This window comes from Haliaeetus leucocephalus, unplaced genomic scaffold, assembly GCF_000737465.1.
Source record: "Haliaeetus leucocephalus isolate CR32 unplaced genomic scaffold, Haliaeetus_leucocephalus-4.0 Scaffold473, whole genome shotgun sequence".
NCBI classification, from domain to species: Eukaryota; Metazoa; Chordata; class Aves; order Accipitriformes; family Accipitridae; genus Haliaeetus; species Haliaeetus leucocephalus.
Genome location: NW_010972909.1, coordinates 957,148 through 977,124, shown reverse-complemented (window position 1 = coordinate 977,124; position 19,977 = coordinate 957,148). Strand labels below are relative to the sequence as shown.

At 39.6% G+C, this 19,977-nt stretch overlaps 1 protein-coding gene across 3 annotated transcripts in view; it reads right to left on the bottom strand.

Moving 5' to 3' along the window:
- FBLN1 (fibulin 1) overlaps positions 1-19,977 on the bottom strand; it is an 81,969-nt gene that overhangs the window by 61,625 nt on the left and 367 nt on the right. For 2 of the 3 annotated variants that reach the window (XM_010575281.1, XM_010575282.1), the window contains exon 2: positions 5,170-5,269. In XM_010575281.1, the coding sequence (XP_010573583.1) occupies positions 5,170-5,269 (100 nt within the window). Of the gene's footprint in view, positions 1-5,169; positions 5,270-19,977 lie in introns of those variants that run through there. The other variant, XM_010575283.1, reaches the window with a different exon arrangement.

The following is a 19,977-nucleotide window of genomic DNA, read 5'->3' as shown; positions in this document are numbered from 1 at the left end:
CGTGCGGATGGTCACTAGAGTATACCACCAAGCTCTTCAGACTCCAATACTGTTGAGATGAAGAGTGTTTCTTCCTGTCTTTGGTAAGTTATGTGTGTCTTCCTGGCTTAGACCCTAATATAATACATACCCACTTTCTACTTCACAGCAGAGTAAAGGAGCCACCTCTACTTGCTAATAGGACATCTAGATTTGTCTCTTCGTGTAAAACCTTTCAACTCTTCCTGTGTAGCATTCCTATTAACTTCATGTCTACAGACAGCTTACAATATTGGTCTCTAAGAAAAGAAAGCAGAGGAGTACTTTCCTGTGGGTTTTTTTTTTAATTACTCATAATAATTAAAAAGGCCAAAGGCTACTTCCTCCTTATCTGCCCTATTTTGAATTTCAGTTAAAACAGTGCAACAGAACTTTATTGAAATAAATAGGGATTAACAACATGGCTGAAATCTTAAAACACTATATATGTAATCTCTAGGAGCATGAGGCCTCACAACTGACATTCACTTAGGATACTTCAGGTAAAATCATGCATCTCTGAAAGACAAGTTTTATTCATGGCTTACTAGTGAATGGAAAACCCTCAGACATTTAAAAAATCCTTATTCTTTGTTGCAAATGCTGATCTAAAATTGAATTTATTTCATTACTAGGTAATTTGATTATAAATCAAGTTAAGGAATCACGTTTTATATTCTCACTTTTACTTTCTGTTAAAATGTAACCAATGTAACTGATTTTTCATGGAATAAATTTCCAGCTGAAAATCTACAAGCCCATTAACCTCCACAATCCTTTCACATTTATTATTCTCCTTCCCAGAGGAGGCACTCCTAAACCAGCACGGATTTTGTAATCACCTACTTTCCCTTTCATTTCTTTCCATACAAGCATTAAAATTTAACTTTGCTCTGAAAACAATGTCTTTGTTGTCAGTCTAATTTCATTACCCTCTGCCTCTCTCATTCTACTTATTAGCCTGTGTTCAAACTATGTCAGTGCTATTCATGTGCACAGTGGAAGGTCTTGGACAAAAAATATTAAACTTAAAAAGGGAATGATTCCACTCCAGAATTATTTTGCAAAGACAAGCTGGGTCTTCCACCCTTAGTCCTTTCAGTTTGCAGTTCAACATACAACAGAAATGAACTTAGGAAAATTAAGAGCAAGAGCAATATCTGGTATTATGAGTGCCACAATATGACAAATGAAAATAATAAAGAGTGCCTCAACAATGAAAATACATATATTCAATCATGTGTTATAAATTAGCAAAGGACTCAAGTAAAAATAATTGATTCAACAAACCTCAAAATTTATCAGCTGCAATCCATAAACAACTTTGTAGATTACATAATAAAAGTTTTCTTGAAGGTGAAGGGCAAAATTATATTGATATCATATATTATGTAGAGAAATAATACTGATAACATTGTGGCAGAGAAGGACTGAGTTTGACATTATTCACAAAGTGAAGTGAGCAAGTTATCCTAAATGAGTGGGAATAAAACCCTGACAACATAGAAGACTGTTCTTCTATCCCTCTGACTGTGAAGCCAAAAATCTCAGTGACTGTGAGGCACACTTAGTAGGCTACAGAGAAGAGAGAATAATTAATAAATACAACTTCTCCAAAAATAACTTTAACAGCTTTTTCAGACATAAAACTGTCACAACTTTGATGTCCAAAATCTCAGGCTCTTCCAGACTTACAATGGCATAAATCAATAAACATCTATCAGCAGTTAAGCATCTGGTGCCTATCACTCCAAACACTCTTGTCTTATTATTTCCTTGTGTTCCTGTCTGAGTCTGTATCCAAGTGCTGCCACTTGTCTCTGCTTGGGAACACAGATCACCTTTTTGTTCTGTTTTTGCACAGTACCTAGCAAAGTGTTCCGTAGCTTCTTCTTTTATGCATTCTTGCAACACTAATAATAAATAATGTTATTCCTAATGTAACTCCAAAAAGACTTCACACAGTGCTAAAGGCATGCAATTCTCATATGGAGATATGCTGTTTCTGGCCCAGGAATTAAGTTCACTTGCTAAGAGCTCTGGGCAGGGGAAACTTCATTTTGAAAGCAAGAAGATTTATTGGGCAGGTTGAGTTCCAAAAATAAATGGCAGCCGTTTCCGGCTGCTGCAAGTTTAAGCACATCACAGGAAAACGGATGAAAGGGGAGAAAGCTGCTGTTATGACAGCCAAAGATATTATTCATCAAAACTCTACACTCGTATTTACTGATTCATGAAGACACAGAGAAAAATACTGTCATTGTCCAGAGTGATAATATAATGAGGTATACTCATTTGTGGGACAAGCAACCACAATAAGAGATTGCAGACATCACTGGACATTGAGCCCAGAGCCTTGTTTCAACTTAAATGCAACTGAGTAACAGTAGCCAGATGGATCTTACTAATTCAGGTGAACTTCAGACGCGGGCTGGCTCATCTGTGGTGTAGGACAAGTGAGTTCATCTGCAGTTTGAACTGTACCATATTCAGCAAGTAACACTCACACAGATGGCAACTCCCTCAAGGACCACAAGAAATTTCGGGGGAAGAATGCTAAAAAGACGTTGAAACCCAGAACTGTCAGCTTGTTTCTAGGATAACCGGAAAATAAGAGAATCTCAGTGCTTGTGTGGAAACCCTTCTTGATAACTATGAATGTGCTTTAAATGCCTGGGAAAAGGTCAAGGGGGTGCAATTCTAATTCAATAAGGCAGCTTCTTCCTCACACAAACAAAATAAAAGCAAAAGAAATCCTAGCAGTGGTGGGCTTGCTCTGAGTGAAGGACTGAGATGCCATTATGTTATTACTATTCTAAGAAGAGGATTCAAGAACAGCACGTAAATTCTTGCAAAGCGTGCTGGGCAAAGTACTCACATCCAATCTGTTCTGTGTTGCACAGTCTTTGCAAAGTAATTGCACAAAATCATTTTTACTTCAGTAACTTCATCAAATCTGCTCACTTCACAATGTATTCTTCCCTTGCATTCAACTGCTAACCTTGCAAACCCAAGCTGAAATAGGCAGAGCAAACAGCTCCATCTGGCATGAAGTAATATGGATTTGTACACCCAAGAGGCTTGATTTTTAGAGCACGCACTCACATGATGTACACTGTCCAATGCTGTGCTGCACTAGACAGTCAAAAGATCCCAGCTGGGGTTTAAACAACCACATAAATGATAAGTATCTGTCCCCCAGAAGCTCCCACTGCCTGTAGGTATCTAAATGGGAAGCAACTTCTTTTGAAACTCTGTAACCAATAAGGCATCCTCTGCCATATTCTCACCTGCTTAGACCTCAGCAAGTGCAACGAACCTGGTTTTGCTCCCATCTCTGTGCAGTAGGAATAAATGTACCAAATCAGTGTCATTACCCTCATGTGATTGCAAAGGCAATCATGCTCCCTCACTGTTCATCCTGGCTCCGGTTACACCAGCAATTAGGAGAAGAATTGGCCCTTCTTTTGTGTCTGAAATGGCATCATAAAGTCACTTTGCTGTACCTCTCACAGACACGCCAGTTTGCAATCATAACTGGAGCAAAATAGTATTGCCATTGAAGAAAGTAGTCAAAGGTGCCAATTTTACTTAGTCATTTTTAGAGTGGAGCCAAGATTCAGGGGGAGCTATGTTTATTTATCATACAGTCATGAATAGATGCATGAATTTATCCACTTCTTTTTTTGTCAATAGGTGCTCACGCCTCTCACAGAATATGTGAGATTTCCAATTTACCATTACACCACTATAATTTTCTTAATTACACATCAGTTATGCACAAAAACTAGATGAACTATTAGTAAGTTTTTTTCAGTTCCTAAGAAGTCCTAAAGGCTCTCTAAAATGGCAATCTTTAAAAGAGTAAATTACACTTACAGCAGAATCGCAACTCACATTAATCAAATGATCATTAAATCATCAAGATTCTCGCTCCCAGATTGTTCAGTAAACTTGGTTTCCTGTTTTTCCTGCCTCTGTTTTGTCTGTAACTCTTCTGACTCTTCAAGTATTTCCTAAATTGGGATTTAAGTCCTATCTGTCAATTCTTCTGCGTAAGAGACTGCTTTCAATGCCAATATAAATGCAAAAGTCAGAAAACATGGACAAACTTGCCTGCAAGACACATTCTTTCCGTAATAAAGATCAATCCAACACTTCTACTATTACCAATGTTAAATGTTAAATCACTTTGCAATCCATTTGAAAAGACAGAGGGAAGCAATGTACTCTGTTTTAAATATAAAGTTCTCTGTGAAACTGCCCCCAAACTATCAACCACAAATTTAGCTCCACAAATTAAATGTAACAAGTGTACTTAACAGCAAAATAACACAAACTATCAACACAAAAAATATGAATGCCCCAATCATATAAAAGATTCAGTTTAACCAAAATATTACTGTGCAAATAATTTTAATATTTTTCATGATTTCATTTGCTAGTTTATGTAATAGAAATTAGTATCCTATTAAATGTCTGCAGAATTAAGAAATCTATTTATTAAGTAAAGGTTACTATTTTCTACGGTGAAGTACGTTTGACAGAAGTCGGACACTCTACGTAACTAGGAATCTTGAGTTAAGCTTGAAGTTCCCCCATCCAGCAGTACAACTAATAATTGCAAGACAATTATCTGTGTGGCACCACACAGGAGAAACAGTTTTAAAAGGCTGTGTTACATACATACATCTGTATCTACGCAATCTATAGATTATTCATGTATAGGATCTGCTGTGATTCTTGAAAAACTTTTGGCCAAGAATTTGGACTGCCACTGGGCTAGATTCACAATCAGCATAAACTGAAGAAGCTTTGCTGACATTAGTGGAGACATGCTGAGATACATTGACTGTAGGCAGAGTCCAAGACCTGTGAGTAGAGTACAGCAGAGAAACTTCTGACTAAAAGAAAGCACACGTCAAACAGGTTAGAGCTGGGTGACTCTACACTAGACTAACAGCAAAAATTAGAAGGACTTAATGGAATAAAAGTAGGTACTCAGGTTTTCCCAAGGCTAGACATGGATTTGGAAAACTCGGATTTAAGAGCTGGGTGCTTCATTTTATAATCAGTTTTCATACTTACCATTCCCATGGTTCTACATGAAAACATAAACTATAGTTTAATATATAATACATAACCATATACCTGCATTCTCTGGACTCGGATATTAACGGTAGAGAAGTACATATTCTGTTTTTATTTGCCCATTCAATACCCTTGTCACAGCATTCTTCCATTGAAAGATCTGCAGAAATGAGGAAAAAAAGAAAAACACAACAATATATTTAATACAACCTTAGTAAATGGTATTGCATCTGCCAGTTAAAAAAACCCAAACAACAAAAGAGGGTCAGTTCATTTTTCCCTCCCTAATGTACACACAGAATAGTGCACCCATCCAAAAGGCAGCCATGGCCAAATGAAGCATCTGTTAGCACCCTGCAATCAGCCCAAGTGCTGGAAGTATTCTTTCCTCAGTGAAGCAAACTGCAGTTTCCCTTAGCCTTCCACAGCAACTGATACTCCAGCAGTAAACAGTTCAGATAGGTAAGAGTCCTGCACAATACATGGATCTGATGGATTGCACTCCTTTACTATCAAAAGCAGCAGTAGCAACAAGCAACCTTTTAAAATCCTGAAGAATACAGGATAAATCACTATCTGATATGAAAGAAAGATGAATCTCATTACAAGTTAATTTGCACAACTGTTTTTTCCTGAGGTTATTATCCAATTAATCTGTTTTACTGAAAAGTAAAAGTCTGTAATTGTAAAAGTATTGTACAGAGAGACAGAAAGGTATATGGTATTTTGATCACTTAACATATGAAAGAAAAATTAATATAGATACCAACCCTGAAACTAAGGGGAAAAGCATACTGAAGGTAATTATTTGTGCAGAGTATGATTTTTGCAAAGGTACCTAATTCAATAAAACTAAATACTGTTAATAAACTGACAAGCACTACAGGTTTGCTTCATATTCCAAGTGCAAAAGTTCACTGCACAGCAGGTGTATCAGAACTTGGAATAAAACAGGAGTCACATTTTCCTATTAATTACCTTGTAGTCCGGATGCTGAACAGCTCCTTGTATAACAAATATGCAATCTGTGTAAAAAAAATTTGATTATCAAGAGGGACAGTTTTCTAATGTTTTCTCTTTGATTCCTAAGTTTTTTGACTGATGGCCCTGACAGGCTCCACTCAGGAGTGCTGAGGGAGCTGGCTGATGTCATTGCCAGGCTACTCATTATTATCTTTGAGAGGTCATGGCAAATGAGAGAAGTTCCTGAAAAATGAAAGAGAACAAATGTCCACCCTGTCTTCAAGAAGGACAAGAGAGAAGGTCTGGGAAACTACAGACTGGTCAACCTCTTCTCACTGTCTGGGAAGGCGATGGAGAAAATCCTCCTGGAAACAATGTCCAAACACATGAAGGACAGGAAGGTGATCAGGAGAAGTCAGACTGGATTTATGAAGGGGATATCATGCTTAACCAACCTCATAGCCTTCTACAATGAGGTGGCTAGCTTGGTGGATGAGGGGAGAGCAGTGGATGTTGTTTACCTTGACGTCAGTAAGGCTTTTGACACTGTCTCCCATAACACCCTCACAGACAAGCTGACAGTGTACAGATCAGGTAAGTGGGCAGTGAGGGGGACTGACAACTGGCTGAATCACCAGGCCCAGAGGGGTGGGATCAGGGGCACGAAGTCCAGCTGGAGGCAAGTCACTAGTGGTGTACCTCAGGGGTCAATACTGGTTCCAACGCCATTCGGCATCTTCATTAACGACCTGGACACTGGGAAAGACTGCATCCTCCACAAGTTCACAGATGATACAAAACTGGGAGGAGTGGCTGATGCACCAGATGGTTGTGCTGCCATCCAGAGGGATCTCAACAGGCTGGAGAAAGGGGCAGTGAGGAACCTCATGAAGTTCAGCAAAGAGAAATGCAAAGTCCTGCATCTGGGGAGGAATAAGCCCTGTGCACCAGTACACACTGGGGGCTTACCAGCTGGAAAACAGCTCTGCAGAGAAGGACCTGAGTGTCCTGGTGGCCACCAAGTTGATCATGAGCCAGCAATGCACCTTCACAGCAAAGGCGGCCAACACCATCTTGGGCTGCATTACACAGAGCACTGGCAGCAGGCTGAGGGAGGCGAACCTTCCCCTCTGGATTCCTCCAGGAATCACATCTGGAGGGCTGTGTCCAGTCCTGAGCTCCCCAGTTCAAGAAAGATAGGGACTTACTGGAGTAGGTCCAGTGCAGGGCCAGCAAGATGATTTATGCACTGGAGTATGTTTCATATGAGGAGAGACTGAGAGAACTGGGACTATTTAGCCTGGAGAAAAGAAGGCTCAGGGGGGATCTGATTAATGTTTACCTAATGGGAGGGGATGAAGAAGAGGGAGCTTCTCAATAGTGTCCACTGACAGGACAAGAAGAAATTGGCACAAATTACACCATATGAAGTTCCATCTGAACAGAAGAAAACACTTTACTGTGAGAGTGTTCAAACACTGGATGATCCCAAGAGGTCCCTTCCAACCTAAATGATTCTGTGACTGATTGCTTAATGAAATATAAGTAAGTCCCTTTCATCTGTAGGTTGCTGTGCTGCACAGGGGAAGGCAAATCTCATTTATTTCTTTTTGATGGAGAAGCCAAAGCACAGAAGGATTAAATGACTTGTCCAAATTACACAGCAAGCTGGTGGCAGAACAGGGAGTGCACACCAGGTCATTCCCAGACCATCTCTCTCCACTGGATCATAAAATGCCTCACATGATTTTCTCATTCTTAGTTTTGCTCCAAGCACATCTAAAGGGTGCAAAATTCAGTAAGCAGCAGCATTATATTCAAGATTATCCATCTTCACAAATGACTTCCTGCAGATCCGATAAGGACAAGCATCTGTCTCCTCTGGTTCTCCCTATACTAGTTACAAAGCCCAGGTGTTCCTGATGTATGGGTGCTATAGCCTCTTCCATCTGTCCATGTATCCACCTCCTAACCTGCTGCAGTTACCAAAATAAGCAGAAATATTATTTAACCTGTTCAGGATCACACTTACTTTGACACACATCAGACAGAGTTTACATGAGTACCTCAACTGGCAGATCTTCATATATGGGAAAGTAAAAAGCAGCTGAAAGCAAGTAGAGAAGATAACTCCCTCCAGTAACTCAGATGTTTGCAGGGAATAACGTATATTCCTGACGAGTGATTATAATCCAACAATTCAAAGCAAAAAGGAAAGAGCTAAATGAGATTTTAGGATGCATCAGTCATCTTAAGGTAGGTACTCTTAAGATAGTTACCAATTCTACCCTGCAAAGCTCTGGAGTACTGAGCATAATTCTGGCTATCCCTCTTGAGGAAAGATTATATCAAAATGGAAAATCTGTAAAGAAAGGCTAGGAGGATGGTCAGGGGAATCAAAGCCCTATTTTATGAGGAGAAACTGGAAGAAATTTTAAGCCTAGATAAGTAAAGCTTGTGAAAGGATGTGGTGGTTCCTGTCAACAAATATTACTGCAGTAAACAATAATCAGAATTATGGGATCAAGTAAACCAAACATTTTTTAATAAGAAAATCATTATACTTATAAACAGAGTTACATTAAATGTTAGTTTATAACAGTGTTCTGTACTCTATGACCCAGGTCACCCTTCTAGTCTTACTCACATACCCAAAATAATGGTCAAAATTCTGTCATTATAAAGTCAAGCCAATATTTCTCTTGAATTCCTCAGGGTGTCCAGAATTCATGCCAGTGTCTGAAAGCTAATTGTAGTTTATAATGCCACAGACAAAATCAGTCTTGTAAATAAATATCCGTCTGTGGCGAAAGACATGAATTTGTGTCTGATCTCTTCTTTGGGAATACAGACCCTGTCTGGTGCTCTCTGTCTACCAGTGTATTGCTAACAAACATTATATGCATCAGATTTCATACAACGTGTTACAAATAACCGTATTTTTAGTGCTGTTGTCTGCAATCCATCTTAACTGTGTTGAAAAATGATGCACATTTAAGTGAAGTGCAGAGCTGGCTGCAGGTTTTTGCAAGGCTTTGTACAAAAGGGTCTTCAGCCAAGTTCCTCCCCAGAAGGACAATCCCTGGCTCTGGACACCAGTTCTTCCCTCCCAGCTCTGGCAACACACCTCTACTCCAACCAAATAACTCAAGAATTCAAAGCAGGCCAAGCTAAGCAAGCTCGTCTGTAGGAGCGCATCCAGACAAAGAAGGATTTCGGATAGTTTGTTGAGGGAAAACTGTGGTCCAGGCTCATTGTTTCGGTGACATCACAATTCATATCCTCCAGAGATCCTGCCAAAAATCTCTTGAGAATAGAGGGAAGTGAAAAACAAGCAGTAAAAAAAAGACTCCACCCTCAAGGCCATTCTTCTAAAACATAACAATAAACCAGTGAAAAACATTTTCTCTAGCTTGGCTTTGCAGTTTGCTTTTAAAAATGGTCATTCGCGGACAAATCTCTACTCTTTCAAAGTCTCAGAAAGTGCGTGTCTCACACTTCGAGTGTCAACTCCTGATTGCACTGGAATCGGTTCTGACTATTTTGGCATTAGGAGTTGCTAACGAGTAGGAACAGGACAGACTTATCGTCTCATAACTGTATTTTTCCAGTGTTGTTGATTCAACTGTACATGTGCATATTCATGTGGCTCCCAGTTGGAAATCTTTGGGCAGGCAGTTCATACCGAGGCCATTTGTGCCTCCTTACAACCTCTTCAGGGGACCAACAGCATGGGGGGGCCATGGCCTCTCTTCAGTTTCTCATAACTATAAGTTTGTAATGCAGGGTGTCTGAAAGGAAGGGGTAGTGGAAAGCAGATGGTAGAAACTACTCCGATTACGACATCTTGGAGAATCTCACTTACTGTGCAGAAAGTGATGGTTCTTTTTTCTCTGAATGTGACCATGTGTCTTTTACTGCAGTTTTTGGGCTTGTGGCACTCCTCAGAGCTGGAGTGCCAAAGACAATCAACTAGAAATTACAGTACCGCTCTTCTGAATCTGGTGCCCCTTCAACTGTTTTGCCAAGTGCATAATGTTTCATGCAAATCAGACAGAGAAATCTCAGGCATCTGAGAGACAAAACACTTCTGGGAAAGGCTGATGATATTGTGTGTGTTCAGCTGAAATGTGCCCTTTTATTTGGAGAGAGAAACCCTACAGGAAAGTTGTAACATGCAGGAATACACTGCCTGGTCCATTTTGTAAGTTTGTGGAGCAATTGTTCAGCTTTTTGGTATCACAAGACAGAAAAATATGAAGATAAACCAGAGATTTGTTAAGATGGTAGCATGTTTACTTCCTTTTCACTCAGATACATTAATTTTGCACGCCAATTGACTAATTGAGAAAAATCTAAGTCTATTTTGGATAAAGTCAAACGCAGCTTTATCACTACATTGTCCCTGTAAAAAAGTATGTGCAGCAAGGCATCCAAAAGAACTTGAGTCATGTTAGTATGATAATAGCAAGGATGCCTGTCCTGATGTTAAGGTGGTATATGGTTAAGTATTCTGAGAGAGATTTCAGGAGTCTCAGGAAGAGGACAGTAGAAACACAGCTGGAACTCAGATCTCTAATTTTACTAAAGCTGTCATGAAGAAGAGCTATCAGGTAAGAAGCGATTAAAGGTCACACAAATTTGAACATTTTGTGCATGATGCATTCATGTGCTAGCTATGAACTATGCTTACATAGACAAAATGTGTATGAGCATATGGTTGTTTTAAAAAAAAGGTAGCTTGCTAATCTTAACAAGATTGCCATACTGTGTGGGAGTTCAAAGCAAAAAATGTGGTTAAAATCTGTATAACCTTAGACTTTTATGATGTAATAACTGCTTATTCAGCTGCTACAGTGAATATTTTCTGCAAAAGAAAGATAAGCTTAAGAATGTTACCCAAAAGCATGATTCCTGGAATGAGAAACCCTGAATTGTTTCTCGGAATTGTGCAAAAAATAAGCAGAAGTAAAAAGGACTGGCTAATTTTCATGGCAGTAGCATTCCAGCTAGATCAAAAAGGGACAGATTTTTTTAAGTAACAATCTACAATAGCAGCTATTCTGTACCACTGATGATGATGGAAAAGCCTATGTACAATCTGGCATTAGATAGCTGTTCATTACTCAGTGCTGATCTATGGAACAGTTATAAAGCTGATGATAATATCAAACCAAATCTACACCTGAGCCTAGGTGGGCTTATCAAGCTCGTGCTAGTAAAGCTTTCCAGTTCTTCAATGCACTAAGTGATGCGACTGTCAAATTCATCGACTTCCCAGCCCACATAACTAGTTATAGTCGGGTATGGATTTGGAAGTGAGTCCAGGTCAAGGGGTCAAAGTCACACCTCCTTATTGAGATGTCTTCAATCTTTTAAGCACGTTAATTAAGTTTGTAAAATGTGGTGCAGGTCTTGTCCTTCAGTCAATTTACTCTGTAAGAGACTCAGCACTATGGAATGTGAGAAAACAGAACATGATTATCACTTCTCAGCATATGCAGATACAGGCAGCAGATGGACTCTGTGAAAGCTCAGCACTAGTCCAACACGTTTCAGTAACAGTATGTCATCCAGAATTTTTGGAACTCATGATTACAATAGACATGCATTGGTTTAGGTTTCCAGTAAGAAAAATACTTTCAACTTTCACAGCGTACCTTTCTGATGAAACCTTTCTTGTCCTGTCAAGAAAACTGTCTTACTAGTGATGCTCATCCATCTAACTGTTAGCTGAAAAAAACCCCAAGACTACATACACAATTGCATCCTCAGAATGACAGACTGGCCATCCGTATTATTCAGCATCACATTTTTTGTCTTCCAACTTCCCTTTACATCTGTACTCTCCTGACACAAAACCACAGCAACTGCATATCCCTTTGGCCAAGGCTCCACTGTGCTATAGGTTCAGGGCAGACAAAGTGTGCTTGGCCTCATCTGCTATGCCAGACCAATTGTTCTTGAAACAATGATACCTGGCTCATATTAGGTGGACAAGTCAGCTGCCTGTGTAGCAGGGACGGCAGTCAAGTGCTGGCAGCTGGGATTTGTAGTCTTGATTTTTTGGCTGTCCTTACAACAAACTGTGGAAATGCTGTTTCTGGCAATGCAAATACACTCTGGCTGGCCACTTAAGGCATCAAATAGACCCAGAGACATGTTTAGACAAGAGGGAAGCCAGATGACTTCAAAGGTCCAACTGGTAATAAAATAACATGGTAAGTACAGCCTTGTTGCATCTTGATTTTGTGTGTAAACCTAGGGATTAGGCACACAGAGTAGAGGAAAGGGTGAAGGAGACCTGAAACTATGAAAGGGAAAGACATAAAACAGAAAATCTGCACTCATGATTCCCAGAAACAAATGCTTTGAATTGCGAGTAATGGAGCGATGCAGTAAAGCATTACCATTCTCCATCTGAGATGATGTATTTGCTGGATCTCTTCAGACTGGAGTTGGAATGAAGATACCCTCCTCCATTTTATATGCAGAGAAAGAAGTAAAGTGAATAGGACCTTTTCTTTTTCTGCAGACATTCTCGTTTACCTCAAGACTGTACATCAAATACACCAATACACTGATGGGGTAAGATGAACAGACACAGCTGAGCTGTGGCTTTAGTCACCTTTGGACAGTAAGCTATTCCTAGTTCTTCCACTAGGTTGTTCTTACAATACCAGCTTGAACTTTGTAACAAATGCATGAAACTTGGAGCCAGGATGCCCTCTCCTGTAATACCCACAACAGCACAGGCCGGGAGGCAGTCTCCAATGCTTCTGTTGCAGCCTGCAAAGCTGTCCCTCTCCTGTACTGCTCTAGACTACTGTTTGCCCTCAAAGAGGGCCTCTGACAATAGCGCTTCTCTCTTCCAAGTGTGGAGGTCGTACTGGATCTTTATGGACTAACAGACAATCACTCACAGTTTGTGTGCTGCTAAGAAATATGATACTCTCTCTAAACTGGCTTAAAGGGTTTGAACATTTACCTTCAGATTAATTCTCAGCTGAATGTGATTATTTTAGGATAGCTGAAATCAATGAAGAAACCCAGTTAGCACACTAACTAAAGCAGCAGCACCCTAAAGGAAATGCTTGGTATGTTAGTGTGTTTTGTGGTTGGTTTAAAAACAGCCAACATTTTACTGGAAATTTTCTTAGGTCTGGAGAACACTCATTTATGGGGAATGTGGCTCTGGTAGCACCAGCAGTGGCCATCACACAACTAGGGGGATTTTTCAGATATGGCCAAACCTCATTTTACGAGGTATCTGTTTGCAGCTTATAAAAGCGGCTCTTAAAATCATTCATGGCAATAGCTGGTGATGAGGTAGCTGCTATGTCTGGTGATAAGGACAGGCCTAAGGGAGGCAATGCTATGTTGCAACATGCCTTGTTTTCTCTGGTGGGGAAAGCAAGTGCTTTACTGTGGGTTTTTTATTTTGCCTCAGGCCTAATAAAAAAATCTTTCAAAAAAGCAGGCAACTGGCTATTAAAAAAATTAGAAAAGACAACTCCCATCTATTGCAGAAAGACTATAAGGCATCCTATATACATATCAAAATACCACAAAAGATAGGGATGTAGGAGCCCTCAAGAGGTTACTTTATCCTACCCACCACTCTCAGGAAGAGCTGATAAAATTTGGTCAGTTCTAGGCAGATTTCTATTTAGTTGTTCAAAACAATATCAAGTGATGCTGATTCCACAATCTCTTCAGGCAATGTGCTCTTGTGCTTCAATGTCCCTAATGACAGAAAATTTTTAATAATATATTACCACACTGTCCACTCCAAAAGACCATTTAAATCTGTTCTTTTGTTACTACCTCTTATACACAGGCTCTTACACACTTCAACAACCTTCTACGTATCTGAAGACTGCTACTTCATGCAGATGTCTTTTCTGTGAACAAATTACATTGAATTTTTTCATCTTTCTGGATAGGTTATTTTTTGGACTTCTGTGAGGGGGCTGGAGTTCGAAAGATACTAAGACTAGAAGACAGAAGGCTGTTCTGAAGATTTCTAGAAGATGTGAAGATATTGAGAGAAGCTTAATACTGGAGTCCACTGAGTCAGCATCATGTAAGCAGCTTAGTATAAGTAATGGCTGTCCTAGACTTTACATACTCAAAAGAACATGAAAAAAAGGGAGTGCATTCACAGCTCTGATGGACACAGGTGGCCTCTTAAAGAACCCAGTCTCACCAAGATGACACAGGTGGACGTACAAAAAAGACTCATATTTGGAAGAACAGTAACTGCTCTTTCTGACAAGCACATGCTAAATTTTGTCCTTCACTTCTCCTTGTATGAAAAAATAATGCAAACAATGACATTACTTCACAGGGTGTTGATAGCCTGAAGTGGCACTTTTTCTTTCTCATTTAAGAACAAATTTTTATCTTCTCCTGACTTCTCATTTCAAATCTTAAAAAAATGTGCGATTAGAAAATTTTATATAAGGTGTTACAATTGATCTATTGTTAGTCCTGCTCATTTGTATAAAGGCCATAATACAAAATGTACTGCAGTAAATAACAGTCTTTAGCTAGATCTTAAAGATCTTTGGATCAAGTCCAAGTATATCTATATATTCAAATCAAACCAACTGAAATAGGAAGGATACAAGAATATGACAGAGCAGCACGTCTTAGAGTATCAAACATATATATGCTCAAGAATTCCTGTATTATCTCATGTAAAATGGTTCAGGAAAAACATTTTCACACTGGCATTTCTCTATTTTCATCTGACCAGAAAATTAGCAAGAATAACTATGCTTTTATATACTGCTTAAGAGAAACATATCGACACTGTAGGCATGTTTATTGCTGAATATAAAAAAGGGATAGACAATGATGAAAGATTCTGATGTTCTACTATTGACATATTTAAAGAATACTCTGGAAACACTAAGTAGATGGGATAAAATATATGGCACAATGGGACAAGGTTTAAGTATGTAAGGAACCACAGACTTTACAGAGCAGGGAGAAAATAAAGATCCGGTTTTTTGCATATCATTATATAGCAATGATTTAGGGAAGGCTCCCTTTTGGAGAAAACATTACTAAAACTCTCTCTTACATGAGATTTTCCTCATTTTTTAAATTATGTATACCGAGCTGCAAATTGGTTATCTAGCTCTTCCAGACTTTGTGCCAAAGTACTGATACTAGAAGTATTCAGTAATTGAAATTTAGTCAGTGATAAGAGCTTCAAAGCTGGAAGATTGTAATATTTCAAATGGATGTACTGCTGGTAACATTTGTACAGTTTATTCTTCCAGTGCTTAGTAAATCCTAGGAAACACCCTGAAAAGCTGGAATATACCAGACAAAATATTCCTATATCCATACACTTACTTCTGCATTGATACAAAAGATTTTTTTAGGTATTGCTTTCTTTGTTACTAAGCTTAAGGTCTCGATTCAGATTTTGACTAGACTCAAAAGTGAACCCTTTAGCAGGGAGCATCTTACATCCTTGTGCAGCATGCGTCCTTTGTGGGTGCTACCATAATAGATAAAATAATGTACTTCCTATACTTGTGTATAAGTGCCCAAAACTTTATTAGAGATGCCATTCAGCTTTTTTTGAATGAAAATTTTCAATTAAATTGATTAACTGAAAAGAATTTGAATGAGAATTCCTGAGAACCTAGAAATTCAGTTTCTTCTTAAGATCCAACAGCACATGCTTGAAATCCAAAGGGCAATTTCTCAAAAGTTTTAAGTCTAAAGTAGGTTATACCAAGTACAAAGCAGAGACAAAGTACTCATGAGTGCTGGGGGAAAAAAAAGCATTACTTGTTTGAAAAAGTAAAGGCAAGAAGCTTCATTAACTGCATTAGCCAGAGATGTGCCAGTGTATTCAGGAAAGCATTAGCACTGGAGATCCTTCTCTAGGGAGAACTGCTGCATCCTGTTGATCAGAGACGACTTTCAACACAACTTTTACTGGACTGAGCCAGTGTCTTGCCAGAGATGATTTCAGCAGGACAAGAATCCTCACCAAGTCTGATAATCAGGCAGGTTACTGTCACAATTTTTCCCATACTGTATGCACTCTCCCTGTCACTGTAAATTACCCAGTACGTCATCTGTGTAGATACTACTTTTACTATTCCTTCTCCACTTACTTGACTTTATTCTGAGCATTTCTAAACTAATTTTTACTCACAAAATACTATGGCCAGTAATCCTTTATATTCTTCTAGGGTTCTTCACCGATCTGTACTGATCCTTTCTCTCCTTTATATTCTGTCTTTTTGCTTCTTGTGGCCTCTTGTTCTGTTTTCCCTTTTGCTCCCAATGACTCCTTCATGGACTTCTTTGTGGACAATTTTTCTATTTTTTCCTCACCCTACAGTCTTCTCAATCTTCTGCCTCCACTTCTACATCTTATCATGGAGCAATGCTATCCACTCTCCCAGTTTAATTATCTGTAATGACTTAGCTATTAAAATCTCAACACCTGGCCTACTTCCTTCCATCGAATCTACATGTAAATACATGCGCCTGACATTTCCTGAGTGCTTTACAAAAACTTTTGCCTATTCTGGCTAAAATGACCCGCTTATTTTGTTCTTTCTTAACTGTACTCATTTTCCTTACTCTCTGTCACTGTGAACCATCACTTTTTGCTACGTTTTTCACAAAAGCTTTTGTTCATTTATCTCTTTCATACTAAACCACTCTATGCTACCATTAAAATTCTTGCTCATGCCCTGACGTTTTTTTACTTGGATTTCAACTCTCTCTTTCTTGACCTTCTGTGTCTCGTCCCCTTTTAGTCTCTACAGATACTTTACTACATCTAGTAAACCCATATTCTCTGTTTACTAAATTGATTTTGCCACCTACTTCTTTAAATCTATCCATAACTCACAAAACCAAACTTAAATTCTTTCATAGTCCCAGGTAACTCTATTTCTGTCAAGTCCCAGAGGGCTAAGACCCATCTTTCATTTCAGAAAATGTTAATAAAAGTATTGTAGAACAAGTTGGTCGTAACACAACTATTTATTAAAAACACATGTGAAGTTGATATGAAACTCACAGAATGGGCTAAAGTGCAACAATAAATAAAATAACTTTTGAAAATGCATTGACCTGCTATCAGATAATGCCTGAAATCTGACAGAATAGTATAAATACACTGCAGTAACTTGATAAGCTAGTTTATGGATTTTCATCTTGGATTTCACTAACATGTCTGCTTTCAATTACACAGATGAAAAACGAAAGTTTAACATCTTGCTCTTCCCCTGATTGCAATAAAATGTCATGTCTGAAGTTGGACTATTAAAACAAAACTCAACTGAAAACTAATTTAGAGATAGCACTCATATTTTAGAACTGTATTTTTTGGTAGCATGTGATTTTGGGGGGAGATTTTGTCTATGATAGCAGGCAAGAAAGCATAGATTTAGCCTTTTATAAGTCCTACCTCCACCCATATAATTCTTATAAATTTAGTGCTATAAAAGCACATGTAAAAATCATAATCTTAAAATAAAACTCATTCCACAAAGTCAGTGGAACATTTTTTTTATTACAAACTATAAGCTCACCCTGAATAGACACGTTTCCAGATGTTTAGTGAGTTAAACTGTCTGTGCCTGTAGTACCAAGACATGCCAAAGACACAGCTAGAGGATGAACTATTCATACACTGACTGGACACAATGATGAAAGTAATTATTCTTCTTTAGTAGATAGTAGTTTATATCACATGGAAAAAAAAAAGTTTTTTAAAAATGCAATGTTTACAATAAAATGAAGTTGCATTATAAAATTTAGAAGGTTTTTAAGACCCTTACTCTTGCAAAGAATGATGTGCATACCTATATTCACATGCACTGGGCAGTTCCACTGAAGGCACTCCCTTCTGTTTTTTTCAGAATGAGGACTTCTAATTAATAGATACTGATGATTTCATGATTCATTAGTAAGGAAAAGCAATTAAGAAAACTGATGGTCACAAGCTTAGGAGGAGGCTGTATTTCAGAAGTATGTTGTCCTAGTAACTTGGCAATTGTATCACTAAAGCATTAAGGAGCTCGTCTTTGCCCCAAGCCCCCTTATCCTAGTCATACAGAGGAACACAGGCTCTGCCCCAAAGAGCCTGCACTTAAACAACATGATCTCACAAGGTAATTACTTCATTTGCCTGCAAAACACAGATGGCCATGTGAAATAATGCAGAAAAAAACCCAAACCCTCTTACAGCAATTACTAGTAATTATTAAATTAATAATTACTAGTAATTATTTCACCTGAGCAAAGTCTACTCTTCAAAAGGTAGTGTCCTAAGCAAGGATCCTCATCTGCTTTTAGACATTTAAATCTAATTTTATGCAGTGCACTGTTTTCAAAGTTCTAAGGATGCAGAATTCTCAGTGAAATTAGAGTATGGATTTTTATTTGAGAATAAAAACCTGATATACCCTTCACTGCCCAATTTGGCTATACTTTGTGTTAAAAAAACCCCAAACTTTGAAAATCTGAACTTGTACATTAATTACTTACCAATAGTCCAGTAGCTAAGGTTAAATGTACAGAGATTACCAAATGAAATTCTTTGGTGTTTTACAATAACGTTGAATGCTTCAAATTACTATGTCTGTTCACTGTGATACATCAAAGCCACAGTTTTGCTGATGTACTCTGTCATCTGAGAGAAAGTAGGAGCTATCTTGGGATTCTGGCAATAAACGCTGCTTTTCTAACCTTCTTTATTCTGTCCCTCCTTCTTTAAAAGGAGTGGCTAACATCTCTATCAAAAGCAAGTATTCTGAGGGATATCTGTGACAAGTGCTGTGCTCTATGAAAATCTAAGAGCCAAAACACTGCGATAGTAACAAATGAATTACTTCACTGGCTTTTGTCTGCCATTGTTAGGCCTAGGCCAGAGACCATATGTTTCCAAATGTTTGCCTGGAGTACAGCATAATCAAGCCTCAACTTTGAATGGCGCCTTGGGGTTACTCTAATAGAAAAAGTCACTTACCTGTTAGCTATGATAAATTCATTACCACCATATGAAAAGTAGTTTCTTTGTCATATCTTACCAGTTATATTTGCATTGGATTGCTGCACTGAATTAAATCAAGTGAATATCCTCTTTTTATACAGTATTAAGAGAACAGGAAAAAAGCGCACAGTACAGAAGGGGAGTTATGGCCTGGGTCCAGACCCCTGCTTTCAAAAGCAACCGCATCACACAGTATCATTCATAAATGTTTCGCATTTTGTCGCCCAAACGCCTGCATCCTTTGCTTCACTCTTCCTCCTACTCCACCGAGACCTGAAGTAACTGTTGATCCTGTCTCCCATTTGTGGGGGGTTGTACTTCGATCAGACCTGACACCTCTCCTGACCGCCTGTTTCGGGACACATCACCCTCGCGATGCGCGATTTAACCCGACGCCCACCGCCGGCTGCCTCTCCCCGCCCAGGGTAACGGCAGCGCCGACCGCCCCGACGTGTCGCGATTGCCGGGACACGGGGCTGCCAAAGCCCCGGAGCCGGCCCCGGAGGCCCGGCCGGCCCCGGGCTTGGGGGGGAGGAAGGGGGAGGAAAGCGCCGGGCGGACGGCACAGCGCAGCCCGGCCCCGCGACCGAGCGACTCACCCCCTCCCAGCAGCAAAGTCCGTCCCGGCGGAGCCTCGTACCGACCCTCCGGAGCGGAGCGAAGGCGCTCGGGCAGCAGCGGCCCCGGGAGCCGGCGGTGGCAGCGGGCGGCTGCGGCGGAGCCGGTGCACGCCACGCCACGCCTTTCTGCTCACTTGAACGTGGCAGCGGCGCTTTAAAGCCTGCCCGGGACGAGCAGGGGTACGGGGAAGGGACGGCGGGGGGGACGACACCGGGGGGAAGGAAGCCCAGCCGCCCCGTCCC